The sequence below is a fragment of the Uranotaenia lowii genome, chromosome 2, assembly GCF_029784155.1.
Source record: "Uranotaenia lowii strain MFRU-FL chromosome 2, ASM2978415v1, whole genome shotgun sequence".
NCBI lineage: Eukaryota > Metazoa > Arthropoda > Insecta > Diptera > Culicidae > Uranotaenia > Uranotaenia lowii.
Genome location: NC_073692.1, coordinates 197,853,828 through 197,869,435, shown reverse-complemented (window position 1 = coordinate 197,869,435; position 15,608 = coordinate 197,853,828). Strand labels below are relative to the sequence as shown.

At 32.4% G+C, this 15,608-nt stretch overlaps 1 protein-coding gene across 1 annotated transcript in view; it reads right to left on the bottom strand.

Annotated features, from left to right (window-relative positions):
- Window positions 1-15,608, bottom strand: part of LOC129742247 (tyrosine-protein phosphatase Lar) — a 740,954-nt gene that overhangs the window by 335,525 nt on the left and 389,821 nt on the right. The window contains exon 4 of the mRNA XM_055734122.1: window positions 6,069-6,606. Within this exon, the coding sequence (XP_055590097.1) occupies window positions 6,069-6,168 (100 nt within the window). The 5' untranslated portion in view covers window positions 6,169-6,606. The remainder of the gene's footprint in view (window positions 1-6,068; window positions 6,607-15,608) is intronic.

Genomic DNA, 15,608 nt, shown 5'->3' with positions numbered 1-15,608 from the left:
TTACTCTCAATTCCCCTACATTTTTCAGTTAATTAAAAAAAAAAGCATTTTCGGACGTGAAAATTTCAACTCAATTAGACTTATCTTGTGTGTTGTTTTTCCAAGGACTCGAATGAAGGCTGATGAAGCCAGCGCACGCATTGAAAAATGGAGTTGTGGTTATTTTACCTTCATTCGATTCTACGAAGAAAAAAAAGCCATACAAGATAAGTCTCATTTGGTTTTAAATTTTCAAATCCGAACACGCATTTTTTTAAATATTTGAAAACTGTTGGGAAATTGAGGTTGAAACCAGTGATGTAAACCTTCCAGATTTTGTCTGGATCTTCCAGACGTTTTGGACTTTTGCTAAACATTTTTTCAGGTTTCCAGACTTCCAGACTTTTGACATTTCTTCCAGAACAATTCCATACTTTAGGGTTGTTATAAGAAGCTATGAAAGAAACTTTGAAAATTTAAATTGGTCATGGTTAAGGTTGCCAGAATTTTTTCGACTCCCATCCGGGCCTAGCAATTCCGGGCATTTTTTCAAAAAAACCTGGCAAAATCCGGGCATGGATTTCAATTTTTCAAATCCAAAAACCGGGCAATAACCGGGCAAAATTTAGGTGTTATTATATATAAAAGCAAAGAAAAATACAAAAAAAAAAATGAAAATAATATTTTATTAATGTAATTGCAGACGTCCAAAATCTTTTTGGAACACTTAAATATTTGAAGGTTTATAAAAGTAAATCAGCAAAATTGTTTGAAACAACCGTTGAAAATGTCCATACCGTTAATCGATTTTGCTAAAACTTACTCAAAAACTTTGATTTTTTATGGTTTCTTTGTTAAAATTGTAAACAAATCCGGGCAATATCCGGGCTTTTTTCACGATATCCGGGCAACCGGGCCGGACCGGACTTTCTCGAAATTTTGCATCAAATATCCGGGCAAACCCGGATAAAACCGGGCAATCTGGCAAGCTTAGTCATGGTATAATATGGCAGAAAATGATTATGAATTCATAAGTATTCGAGACGTATTTGTAATGACAAATGCCCTGAAGATGTATGTATGTCAAATTGTGATTCAGACAGAGCACTTGACTGATTTAGTGACAAAAACATACTATTGCAACATTGAGATCTGGGGACCAAAAATGAAAGGTCACCTTCAAAACTTAGGTGTCCATACATTTTCAGACATTTTCAGACATTTTCAGACATTTTTTTCAAAATCTTTCAGACTTTTCCGAAAAACAGTTGGCTCAAGTAGCCTTCGTTCGATTCTTTGGATAAAATTACACAAGATAAGTTTCATTTGGTTAAAAATTCTCAAGTCCGAACATGTGTTTTTCAGAATTAAATAAAAAATGTAGGGGAATCGAGAGTAAAACAGCCATTGTAACATTTTCCAATGCGTGCGGTGGTCAAAATAGCCTTTATTCAATTCCTCAAGAAAAAAAAACACACACACACTAGATAAGTCTTATTTGCTCCAAAATTTTTCAGTCAGAACCAATTTTTTCTAAACTATATTTAAAACGATGAGAAAAACGGCCATTACTCCAGATTCCAATGCGTGCGTTGGCTCAAGTAGCCTTCATTCGATTCCTGATTTGGCTCAAAATTTTCAAGTCCAAATATGCTTTTTCTGAACTTTTTTAAAAATGTAGGGGAATTGTTTGTAATACAGTCATAACTCGATTATCCGATGCGTACGGTGGCTCAAATAGCCTTCATTCGATTTTTCGAAAAAATAATCACACAAGATAGGTCTTATTTGGCTCAAAATTTTCAAGTCCGATCTGACTTTTTTCATAAGTAATTGAAAAATATAGAAGAATTGAGGATAAACGCCGCCATTACTCCAATTTTCAAAGCGTGTGAATGCCCAAACATCCTTCATTTAATTCCTCGGAAAAAATCGCACAAGATAGGTCTATTGTTTCAAAATTTTCTTGTCTAAATCAGACATTTTCGGAATTGTTTATAAAATATAGGGGAATAAGGGTTAGCAAGGCACTATATCTCCGTTTTTGAGCTCCTGTGGCATCCGAAATTATTTTCACTATAGGCAAGCATATTTTCAAAGTTTTTGATTATGTACGAGGAAAGATATTGAAATTCTTCGCAGTTTAAACATTTTTTTCCTCATTGTACGCTGTCTTCATCGGGTATCAATTTTTCACAGTTTTTATGGCCTGTTTGAGATTTTTTTAAAGGTTTTATTAATGACACTTTACCATACTTGTGGCATTCGTGCCTTGGAGCCTGTTTGAGATGCTCGACCGGCAATTGCTTTTGCTTAGGTCTTTTGAAGGCATATGGTGGATCAAAGCGATATGAAATTTGAATTATTTGGAAAAACTTATGTGTCCGCCTTACCCTCCTTAGCAAATTTGTTTTTTTTTAGTGTTTGTTGCTCAGCCCTTCGACCGAAATTCGCTGATTTTTCCCCAAATGGTTGAAAATAGCCTGTTGCCAACAAGATTCATGAGGATCCCTACTTATCATCTAGCCAAAGTCACGAACTGTAGAAACGTCAGAAAAGAAATGATTAACATTAGTAATCATTTCTGGCACAATTGAAACGTGCATTTGATAGCTTAAAATCTTTTTGTTGTGGAATAATACTATGAGGAGACATAATGTAAGTTCATCAATCAATTTATATATAAACTAGCTGACCCGTTGTGCTTTGCTACACCTTCCGAAAATAAATGTAATTTGTAAAAAATTATTCAAATTTAGATTTTAGAGAGACTTTTTTTAAATCAAACCTCATCATACTTCAGACCCAACAACTTTGAAATGAGAGCTGCAGCTGCAGTTGCAGCTGAATTGCAATTCAAAGATGGTATATATTATTTACTAAAACTTGATATCTTAACTCGTTTTTTCAAGATCTCAAATTTATACTCTGTACCCAAAAAAATCTTTTTAAATATGGTCCTTTCTTTGAAAAGCTCTTAAATTTACATGGGAGCTCCCCCATCCCTTCCAATTTTGTCTCCCACTGTTTGAAGAAGGTAGGCAAATTTAACCGGCTCGAGTTTACATAAATTACTAATTGAAAGAAAAAGATTCGCATATTGGAATTTATTGCAAATTGTTCTTTATGGAGATAGAATTTTTAAACCGATGAATATCGTGAATCGAGACAGTTTTTTGAGTATATTCCTAATATTCTGTATTATGAGCACTTCCAGCTCCTGATAAGTTTTAGATGGGGTATTTTGTGGAGTTAAAAAAATAAGCTATAGAAATTTGAAAAAAAAAACGATGAAAAGGATAAAATAACCATTCTCAAACAGCTTTTTTCACCATCCTCGCCTACGAAGTAGTTTGAATATCTATCCTTTTTGCGCCGAAATTATGTTAACAAAATGTTTCGCCATATTCCAAACTCGTGGACATGAGACATTATAGCTTGAAGTTTTCCCAAAAAGCACTCATCATGGTAATGAAAAATATATTAAATTAGTAATGTATTAAATACAGTGCAAAAAATATCAGTTGCATCACTAAATAAGTTCTCAGCGTTTTTTTTTTTTATTTTCTCTTTTCTCTCTTTTTTTATTTTTTTTTTTATTTTCAAATATTCGAAATCGATGACCAAAACAAATTTCAAAGTTTACATTTGTCCCGTATATTGGGGCAATTGTCAATGCAAAACTTATTTACAGATGCTTCAGAGTAATGGCTTTAAAATGGTTTTAATACGTATTCCTGTTTTTTTTGTTCTATTAAGTTTCACTGATATATCTGCAGTATTCCTGCAGTATAAATTTATGTTTCTTACTCCACTTTTAACGAATGATGTTCAAAGGGAATGACCTTCATTTACAAAGACATTTAAGAATTTTCAATTTCCGCTTCAGTTTCAACATTCGGAATACCCCTTCTGGTCTTTCCAACATATTGAATCATTTTGAAGATGAATTTCTTAAAAGTTCGACAGGAGGGCATATTGTTTTTAACACTTTAAGAGTATACTAAAAAAAATTCATAGAAATTTTGCGTCCAGTTTTCAAAAACGAAGCGGATCAAAAGTCTCTTTTATGCAGCCATGTAACACAAAAACACTTATCATATTAAGTACGTACTTGAATTGGTATGAAATCAAAAAGTACGATGATTTTTCCAGAATTATTTAAAATAAAAAGCTCCCATTTTCATTTCTTAATTCATTTCAGTTGTGTATTTGAGCCGAAGTTACAATTTCTCGAAGAAAACATAATTTTTATTTTTTTTTAACAGAAAAAGTTGAACGTTTGAACATGTTCTAATGTTCCTTGAACGAAAAATCAAATGCTACCTTCATTAACACGAACTAAATATGGAAGTATATTTGCAAATCATTCAATTGGTTTTGATTCGATTGATAAAATACCAATCCGTGTCACATCTAGGCGTCATTTATTACCACGTGCAATTAAGCAAGAAAAAAACACATCTAGGTTATATTTCGCCCCCACGTGCATAAGAAACATAGATAATTGGTTGAGAAACAGGCGCCTAATTGTTAAATTTTTCCAGCGATCAATGAACAGTATGCTTATTTCGTTACTATTCACTTGCGACGACGTTTGCTTGACCATAGAGACGAAAAACAAACCCCAAACAATCGCCACCCCTTGCATTGAAAATATCCTTAGTTGAGAAATACGCGCCAAAATATTCCCACTGATCAGTATGCTATGCCTGGGTTACTATCCTTCTACGACGTTGGATCGCGACGCCTCGACCATAGAGACGAAAAACAAACCGCCCAAAGGGTGAAAAAATCTCGGAAAATGGATGTCATGACTTTTATTTGTTTCGAAAAACTACAAATTTTGTATGGTAGCTCTCCCTCCCTTAAGTCGGATGGAGTTTTGACTATTACAGAAACCATCCCCGGCCTCAAAAACCCTTAGATGCCAATTTTGACGATGATCGGTTCAGTAGTTTCCGAGTCTATAGGGAACAGACAGACAGACAAACATTCATTTTTATATATATAGACTAGAATTTCAATAAACCACTGTTTTACAGCTTTGAGCTGACTGCAACAGAAACATATGTATGCGAGTTTGCTACGAAGACCCCGAAAAATAGTATCCACAACATAGCCTATTCAACACTCCAACTTTTAAAACGGTAGAAATTTTTAGAAAATTTTGCGGGCTATGACTATTTTCTGAGGAGAGAAAATCACATCAAATAAATAATGGATCCTCATAGTTTTTGTACGTTTTGTTTACTTTGTTATTAGACCTGGTATAAAAACCAACAAAGGGTCTTGTAAATGGCGAACATATTCCCATCATTCAGTTAATGTCATATTTTGTTATTTTCCAAATATTTAAAGTTTCCATTTCACCCGCAGTGTCCGTCATACCAGACTTTCCTCTAGATATAGTTCTTCTTCTCATGAACTTCGACGGTTCCTGTTGTAATTAAGATGTGACTTTTGGTTAGTGGGATGACAATGAAATGTTCAAAATGATTTTTTTACTTCGAAATTCGAAATTCGAAATTTTCCTACTTTCAATTTAATAACAATTTTCTTTATTTACTAATCATTCGCTTGTTCGGTGTTTTAAATTTTCATTCCTAAATATGTACGAAAATGTATGCTAACTTAAATAATAATAATAATAATATTTATTAAAGACCTTTTAACCTTGAGACATGTTAACTTAAAGTTTTCATTTAAAACGCAAATAAACATTCGTCATTCATACTAAAATCGCATGAGAGCGTTCCAAAAAACTTCATAAAGTCCCCCCTAAATTATTCTGAACCTTATAAACTGTAGAATAACCTCGCGTGTTGCTTATCAAAAATTGGGGGTGTCGCTTTCGAGTGCTCCCTACTCCCATTTAGTTGATAGAGGAGCAAGAAGTGGAGTGTTGTTTCAAAATCTTTTTTTTTTCGTTTCATATCATTGCTTTTCGTTTTGATCAAAAACTGTCATCAGATACCGGGAACGATTGTTAGGTGAGGGGGGGGGGGGGGGGGGTTAGGGAACATCAGGATTTGTGGAATTGTACCTTAAAATTGTTAGTAAACTAAAGGGGGAAAAATTGTACTCACGTGTAGCAAGGGCACTGTGCGGAATTGTCGCTAGCTGTAGAAGCAGCAAACTAACGATGGCTGTCAGTAGCGCGGCACCGGAGGCCGCCTGCAGCCCCATGTCTCGAGTATTGCGCCTCACCGGAAAACGCCAAATATGTCCCCACGAATTTGGGCCGCAACTGTTTCCGGTTTGAGTTTTGTTTATTTTTTGCTAGCTGGTGACTGACTGACAGTAGTCAGTCTCGTGTCGACGGGGCCTAATTATTTTATATGGGGCGGTTTGTTTTTTTTTCTGGTTTTTTTTCTTGTTGTTTGTTGAAGATTCAAATTCTTTCCAGAACACCCTTAGCTTTGCTTGGTTCTGGTTGTTTGTATTTTGGTGTGTATTTTCTGGGCGTTGCCGAGAGGCGTTTGGGCTGTGTGATTTCCTCTTTTTTCGCCTCTTTACTCGTTTTTTTTTCTTGATGATTTCTCTTATCTCTCACGCAGACCTTTTTTCTTTGCTAACATTCGCTTGGTAGATTCTGGATTTATTTTTGGGACTCGGTTGTTCTGGCTGTTAAGGCGGCCCAAATCATCAAAGCGTTTGTGTCGTGTTTTTTTAAAGGAAGGCGAAAAGGAACCGTTACGTTGTTTGTTGATATTTTTTGTTGTTGTTTTATTTCCGTCAATTCGGAAAGGGAAAAATCGAGATTACGCCAGGTCATGAAATAAAAAAGGAGGAAATGGGAAAATGCTTGATTTAATTAAAGTTTTACCTTTGTCGTGTGTCACCTTCGTGACATTTTCGGCATCAGGGAAGGTTTGCTGCTGTTATTGGCTTAGCTGTCGTTGGCTTAAGTCGCTTGAGAGAGACCAGAGAGAGTCGATGATGCGGTATATCGTAGTAAAAAGCTGCTTTTTTTGGGGGGATGGTGTAAAGTTGTGTGAATGTAGGTGTGTATATCGGAATCTAAAATTTCTCCCCAAACGGATAAAAGTGGAAGATCAACAGTGGGTTGGAATTTGAACAGCTCGCTGCAAAACTCCACCCGTAATGTAATTATAAAATGTCGAGAACGTCCCGACTCGTCGGGATTAAACTCAACTCAACGCCTACAGCTGTCGGAAGAAATCCTGCAATATTGGAGATGTCGTCGTCACAAGAACAGCAATTAAAACTTTTCACAACACGTTTTGCCACATTTTTTCCCTTAACATTTTACTTTCTTTCACTTTTCCGCTGCTATCGGTCATCAGCTCTCGGTGGGTGAACAAATCAGATATTTTTCCGCGAACTATTCACCACCTGTCATGGCTTTACGTTTTCTTTTACGTTTTTTCTTCACTTTCTTTCTCACTTTCACAGGTCAGCTTCTCCTGCCACTTTTCTTGCACTTTTTCCCCGCGTTTAATCGTTAACTACTTCCGGTTGAAGGAAAAAAAAGCTCGGACCGGAGCCAGGGCGATTATCTGCTATGTAGCTGTAATTTTCTCGAAGCCTTCCCCCGATCTTATTCCTTTTCTTTCTTCTTCTTCTGCTGGGTTTCGGGGGCGTTTTTCCTTCGGGGGGCTGCAGCAACCCAGCGGACACAACTATCATCAATTTCGCGTCTTGTTAACTCTTTTTACACTTGGTTTTTTGCTTCGTTGATGCCTAGTAGTAGCACTCATTCATAGGTTTTTTCTTCCTAGATTCACGCGGAAGACGAAGAGGTGGAGACGGTGTTATTTTAGAACTTTTATGTAGCCTTATGGAAGGGATTTTCTTGGCCCATATGTCAAAGTTTGTTCAGTGCGGATTGTGTTATAGGATTAAATATGAAAAAAAAATTATAATCGAACAAAAATAAGAGAAAATATCCGATTAAACTTCAATAAGACAAATTTGAAACCTTTTTTGGTATAAAGTACAAAAAAAAAACAAGTTTTGTCCGTTGATTTAAGCGCATAATTTCAAAAGTATATTTCGGGAAAAAATGATAAAAATTGAAATAAAAAAATGCAACAAAATTCAACCGTCCGTCAGTGTGATTGAAATTCACACCTAAGGCTTCGCTGGGTTTGAATCTTTCTTAAAAAAGACGACTTTGAAGCATGTTTTTCCATATTAGTTTTTCTTTTTACCCAGCTTATTTCCAGACTCTACGAAATACGACGATGAACCATTTTTTTATCAAAGAGATCAAAAATTCAAATCAATGTTGCTCTAACTTATTCATTTTTGTTGATGCTCATTTTTTTATTGTGGGTTTTTTGTTTTATCATGTGAAATCCTTGTCTTAAACAGAATTTCTTCAACAAATTAATTCATCTGTATACGTCTTGGATGCCAAAGCCGTAGAAAAATACTTAAGCCGTGGATGGTAAGCCATAACTTTTGGGCGAACGGGCACGTTTTTTTCTCTCCGCCAAAAATTTTATTCAATTATCGTTTAAATTTTATTTGATATCATGAAGATTCAACGAATTCAAAATACAAAACTAATATTTCCCATGATTCCAAACTAATAGCATTTGCCTGTAATAATTATCTCCAAACTTAACCATATGTCTCCTTTTCCAGCCCCGATTACTTTAGGATAGCATAAAACAGTTTTATCAAGGCTCATAGTTGTTTAAATCCACTTTGGGTTACTTATTCCTAAAAGCCTATAATGAAAATGTACGATATTATGGCAAAACATTATCTACACATGAAATTTTAATTGAATGCAATGATTTATTTTGGAAGGGTCTTATTATTTGGCCTTTTCCGCCTGCAATCCTCAAATAAACCTTTCGAGCTCTCAAAGACCTCGAAAGATTTGTGTTCAACTAATTTTTTTGGTACTTTTTATTTCCAAGCGCGAAGGCACTATATCTTTGGTCGACGACCCGAAACGATGGAACACAGAAATCTTAAACAGTAGAGAAACAGTAGAGAAACAGTAGAGTTAAATTAAAATGATTGAAATTGTTAAAATCCATCACACACTGATTATTTGCCTAGTTTTATTATTTTTGTGTACTAAATTACATGCGAAGTTTAACCCCATGGAGATTTTCCAGAATCAAACTTTTTCGATATACTTTTAAATTTTCAAAGATGATTTAAACAAATATGATTTATTTAACAGATAAAAAGTATTTATTCTTAATTCCGAAAATAAACTTAATCTGCACTTAATAATGATAGCTGCAAGAGTTTGAAAATAGAAAAAAATATTTCCACAGTAAACACAACAAGAATAGAATAATCTTGTTTTTTTTCCAATTGTCAAACTGAATTCCAAGTCACAAGGCAATAAAATTTAATTTATTCCTAAGTGCAAAGGATTTAAAAGCTTATTTTAAATTATTTAAAAGCAGTGGTTCCAAACATACAAATTGATTTTTTGTGTTAATTCATGTTTTCAAAATTGCTTTTGAAAATATGTAAAAATTCATCGGATAAAATTGAGAACATCAAAAAGGTTTTGAAAATAAATGTTTCCAATCAATGATCAACTTTCTCGAATAAAGCGCGTAATTTTGACTTCCAAGAAAAAAGTTGTAAAAGCTTTCTTTTAGTCAGTGCAAATCTGCAAAATTCGTGATTAAATCTTTTTAAAATTCAAGACACCAACCTTTCAATATTTTACAATCAACAATTCATTTGAAAATAAATTTAAAAAAATGAAATTTAATAGGTATTGTCAAAGAGACATGATCTGATTTTTTTTATTCTGATGTTTATTAGCGATTCTGAATTTCTTTTTTAAATTATTGATTCTACATCCGATTTTTTTCTGACTCAATAATTGAACCAAACCAAGGGATTTTTTTTTGAATAAGAAATTTTTTATAAAATGTTTTTAACTTCGATGAAATTTGTATAATGTATTGCAATTCTGAGCTCTGAATTTTGAATATTTAGCTTTAATTCTTGTTTGTACAAAACATAAATTTTGTTTATAATTTTGTGCTCATTTTCTGGTGTTGCTAAAGAAGTTCCTAAAGTATTTGGGATTTGTGCAGCCTAATAACGAGTTATCAAGCGATTTTCTAGCTAAAAATAATGAACATTATTTTGAACAATTTAAAATTAATTGCCAAAAATAACCACTGATTTGAAAAATTGAATATGTATTTCTTTTGTACATTTTTGTATTTTGAATTGTGGAATTATTTGTATTTTTTCTTCAATTTTATCATTACAATCTTTTTTGTGTGTGATGGTTTTAAGTAGGAAGATGATTTTGGGAATCAGTTTCCTTTTTCATTAAGCCCCCCTCCGCCCCCTCCCCTTTATTAAGCAAGTTTTCGCACGAGTCAAATAGAAGCAATTTAAAGCAATAACTAAAAGCTGTTTTTATGATTCTTTTTAACTGACAGGAAATTAAATTGGAATTTTTTCACAAAACCCTGTGTATGAGATTGTAACAAAAATAAAAAGGTGAAAACTAGATCCAATTAAAAAAATTCCTGGATTCTAAACTCCAAGAATAGAAATTTCATCCTGAATTAAATGAATTTTTCCATGTAAAACAAAATCACCTTTCGATCAACAGTGTTCATTTTTGAGGCATGATAAATCATTGAAATCTAGAAAAGTTTTACAAGCATAATCCGCGCCAAGAATTTCCAAATCAAATTTATATTTATGACCATCATTATTTATTGTAAGCAAAATCTTAGTGCGATTGTGATGTGGATCAAAATTCAACGGTGGTAAATAAAATTGATAAATTGGAAAATAATAAATTTTGTATCATAACTGTCAATCAGTATCCCATTTTTTTTCTAAATTTATAACATGGGCCTTAAACGAACCAAATTTAAGAATTTAAAGTTTCGAAATTCGATCAAGGGTTCACTTGAGTCTAGAGAGATTTGAAACTCTAAAGCTGAATCCAAATTTGTGCTTGAATTCAGATTTTGTTTTGGAAATCTATGCTTGTATTATTTTGAAGTTTGTAAATCGGCGTGCAAAAACAAGTAAATTTGCATAGTGTTCATGTAAGATTTTAACTTTTATCTTGCTTTTTAATATTTTTAATACACATAAATTTAACTTTTTAATAAATTAATAATAATATAAATGATTTGTTGGCCAAATTTATCATGTAGAAACAAGAAATTTTGATAAAAATCTAAAGATAAAACCTCCATTTTAATTAAAAATAACTGCGGAAATGATTCATTTCATACTAAAAATTCGATTCCGATGATTGATTCCTTATATTAACATTTGACGGACCGCAACGAAATCTAAGCCATGGAAAAACAAAATTCGGCATTGCATTTGTCAGAATCTATTGGACTAAATTGTACAAATTAAGTACTATTTAGTTGTTTGTGAGTTAGTGTAAAATTTTATTTAAAAAAACGGTTTCAGACTAGGAGATAAAATATCTTTAACATTCTTTATAATCAGCAAAAATTGAAACAAAAAAAGTTACATCCGAAATATAATATAAATTATTTTTTTTTCTTAGATACTTTATGAAAAAAGTAACCTCTAAAATAGTTTTATCAATTTAAACCATATTATACCTCCAATGGAATCCATCGATATATCAAAGGATCATCCTAAGTGCTAATTCTTTTGAAAATAAATAAAACTGACTAATTGAGACTTTATTGTCAAAGTTGTAAAAAAGACATATAAAAATAAATTTAATATGAACAATTGAATTTCTCGCGCGAATCTGAGCTGGACAAATCCAGGCAATTTAAAATAAAATCCTGAAAAATTCCGGGCATTTGATTAAGAAAGTTTCAACCCAAAATCCGAGCTATATTCGGGCAAGCTTGGGCAAAACCAGAGATTTTTTTAACCAAAAATCAAGAAAAAAAAACGCTCGAATCATTTTTTTTTATTAAAGCACATCAGCAGATTTGAATCGTATTTTTGGCTTTTAAAAAAACAGGTCATGATTATTTTGATAGATTTTGCTCATTCATTTTGCAAAATCATTTTCAGAAGAAAAAAATCTCAATCCCAAATCTCAATTTGAATTTTTCGTTCAATTTTGCAACTAATTCCGGGCAAACTCCGGACAACGAAATTCAGGCATCTCGCTTGACCGGATTTTCCCCAAATTTTGTATCAAATATCCGAGCAAGTCCAGGTTGAACTGGGCAATCCGGCAAGCTTAAGTAACAAAGTTTTATTGTTTCGAAGTGAACTTTCAAATCACTCGATATTTTAATATTGAGTAGAGTTCATAAAGGCATTGAAGACATCTAAACAAACAATAAAATGATATTCCTTTTTGAAGCATTTGTTCAAAAACTAAGTTTTGCTGAGCCTTCGTTTAAAACCGTTAGCCATTAGAATAAGGCTGCCAGATTGCCTGGTTTTATCCGGGTTTGCTCGGATATTTTAATTAAAATTTGGGAACAGCCCAGACCGAACCGGTTGCCCGGATTTCATTGAATAATGCTCGGATTTTGCCCTGATTAATTCACTTTTTTGGGCAAATCGAACAAAAAAAAAAAATTATATTTTATCTTTTTATGCCTCTAAAATGAAATATTTTGAGCAAGTGTTATAAAAATAATCATGAAAGGTTTTTTGGAAACTTAAAATTAGATTTAAAATATGTCGATGAAAATTGCTGGAAAAAATTCTTTTTTCAATTTCTAGATTCTTTTTTCTTGATTTTTGTTGAGTTAGACCTGGGTTTTGACAAAATTTGCCCGGATGCTGCCCGGATTATGGTTTTCAATTTTGAAATCGAATGCCCAAATTTTGCTAAGTTTTTATAAAATAAATTTCCAAATTTATCCGGCCAGGATACGTGCCAAAAAAAATCTGGCAACCTTATATTAGAGCCATAAAAATTTCGTTTGGGAGGATTTGTAGCGGAAACTTTACTTCTTATTATGAGACTACAAAGATTTTTTATAACGTATGGAATGATATTTCCCAGAAAAAGGATCAAGCTGAGGAATCTGCAAAACTCTGAATCTATGAAAAACAAAAACAAAATAAGCTTTCACTTTTTAATGGAAATTGAAATTAATCTGGAGGAAAAAAATTGCCCTGTTATGGAAATCTTCAAAACTACCTATTTAAAAAAAAATCTAGTGATTTAATTTATAAAAAAAGTGTTTGTTCTCAAAAAAAAAGCAAAAATGTTTCAAAATATATAAATTCTAAAGTTTTCAACATCAACAAACATGTAAAAGGTAACGTGGATAAACAAAGTCTTTGTATTTATCCACACTTTGGCCCCATAATTGAGCCTAATTTGTGATGCTTGAAAGCAACAGTTATGGGTTATCAATTATCAGGAATAAACATTAAGGTGTCATTGCTGAAATCGTTTGATATTTAAGATGAAAACTGAAATATGAAAATAAAAAGAGTACTTTCTTTATAACAATACTTTCTCGGCTTATTTTGAAACTGACTACAAATTACTGCCAGCCCATGGAAGAAAAGTCAAACGTCTAATAGAACTAATTTTTTTTCGTTTAAAGGCAGGCCACTTTTAATAAATAAAGCGTTTTTCATTGAGTTAAATTTTTGAAACCATTGTTTTCTTTTGTTTTTGTTTCAATATGAAAAAATCATGCCAAGTGAAAACATGCAGTGAAATGCTAAATGCAAAGTTTACTTTTCTATGATTGTCAAAATGCTGACTCACTTATAATTTTTTCAGGTAGGTTTGAATGAAACTCATAATCTAAAATGTAATGATTTCGATAACTTTTCAATTTTAAACTTCATCAGGAATGTTTTTTTACCCAAGAATGGGGCATAAATACTTTCTACAAAAAATTATAGAAAAACACATTTTAACCATGAAAAATATAGTAGTTGTCTTTTTAGACCCAAACAAACCATTTAAAATATTTTCACAATCATTTTTTGATTAAAATCAGTTATTCATGATGGACTAGATTTTATTTTATCTTTTATAAGTTTCAAGGAAAAAGGGTCTAAAATAAAGTGCCTCTCTACAAAAAATCATTGTGTAACTTATAATCGTCAGCCATTGTCGATTTGAGTTACTATATCATGCATCAGGTTGCCAGAATTTTTCAACACGTATAACGGAAAATTTTATATAAAAACCTGGCAAAATCTGGGCATTTGCTTTCCAAATTAATGACCAAAAATCCGAGGAAAATCCGGGCAAAAACCCAGAAATTACTCAACAAAAATCAAGAAAAAAAAATCAATAGAACTCATCGACGTATTTTAGAGCTAAAAATAATTCCATGGCTATTTTCATAAAACTTGCTCCAAAAATTTCAGTTTTGAGGCAAAAAAAAAACATAACAATATGTTTGTTTTTTGTTTGATTTACCAACAAAAAAGTGAATAAATTCGTACAAAATCCAGGCAACCAGTCCAGGCCGGACTGTTCCAAAATTTTGTATAAAATAGTCATTTTTGAATTTCTTAAACCCTAAAAATCTTCGTTTGGGTTCTACACTCAACCATGATTTTTTGCAGAATTTTTAAGTAACGTTTACATGAGTAAATTTAAACTTTTAGGTTTGTATGGGAAGGAGATAACCAATATCATTTTTATTCTTCTGTGGAACCGAGCATGCTAATGGTTTTTGTGCCAATTTGTATATTTTTTAAGAGAAATTTTCCACTAAACAATTTTGTCGAAGACCGTAACTTTTTAGGCAAAAAAGTTATTAACTGTTTAACAAGGCGTGTCTTTTGGCATTGAAAAACATTGACATTGGAATTGAATGACTGTGATGTGATGAGTGATGTCAAGTGAATTTTTCGTTTTTCAATGCCAAAAGTAACACCTTGTTAGAAAGCTAATAACTTGTTTGCTTAATAAGACACGAAGCTATGGTCTTCGACCAAATTATTGAGCGGAAAATTTTCTTTTAAGATTATATAAATTGTCACAAAATCCGTTAGCAAGTTCAGTTTCACAGAAGAATAAAAAATTATATTGGTTTTTAGTAAAAAATATTCCAAATTTACTCATGTAAACGTTATTTAAAAATTCTGCAAAAAATAATAGTTGAGTTATGAACCCAAACGAAGATTTTTAGACCCCAGGATTTAAGACATTTAAAAATGACTACAAATCAACATGTTTTACAAAAAAAAAAAAGGGAAAATAAAAAATAAATCATAAAATATTTCGTTTATGAAACGCCAAAATAAAGCTTTATTGAAATTTAGGGACAAAACAGCGCCGTACTGGCAAACACTCGGCACAAAAAAACTGTATAATTTAAAAGTATTGGGAGAACTCGCACTTTTTTTTAAGGAAAAATTGAAACTAGGGACATTTAAAGCTTACTTCTAAAACCAAACTGTTTGATCTTCATTTTCTGTTTTGAAAAGCTCAATTAAAACTTTCCAGTTATAATGATTAAGAATCTATATATAGAATAAAATATGAAGCACCTTTAGTTTCACATTATGATAATAAAAAAATAAAAACAATTCAAACTAACAATCCGCACTTAACAAGCTTGTGGTCTTAACTAGCGCCTTCAATCGACCACTGATGAGATAATCCCTTCTAATTTTTTTCGCTTTCTCCTTAACTATCGTCTGTATCGGAACCGGATGGAAACATCCGATATCGTCGAAGCCAAAAAAAAAGCTCTATACAACCA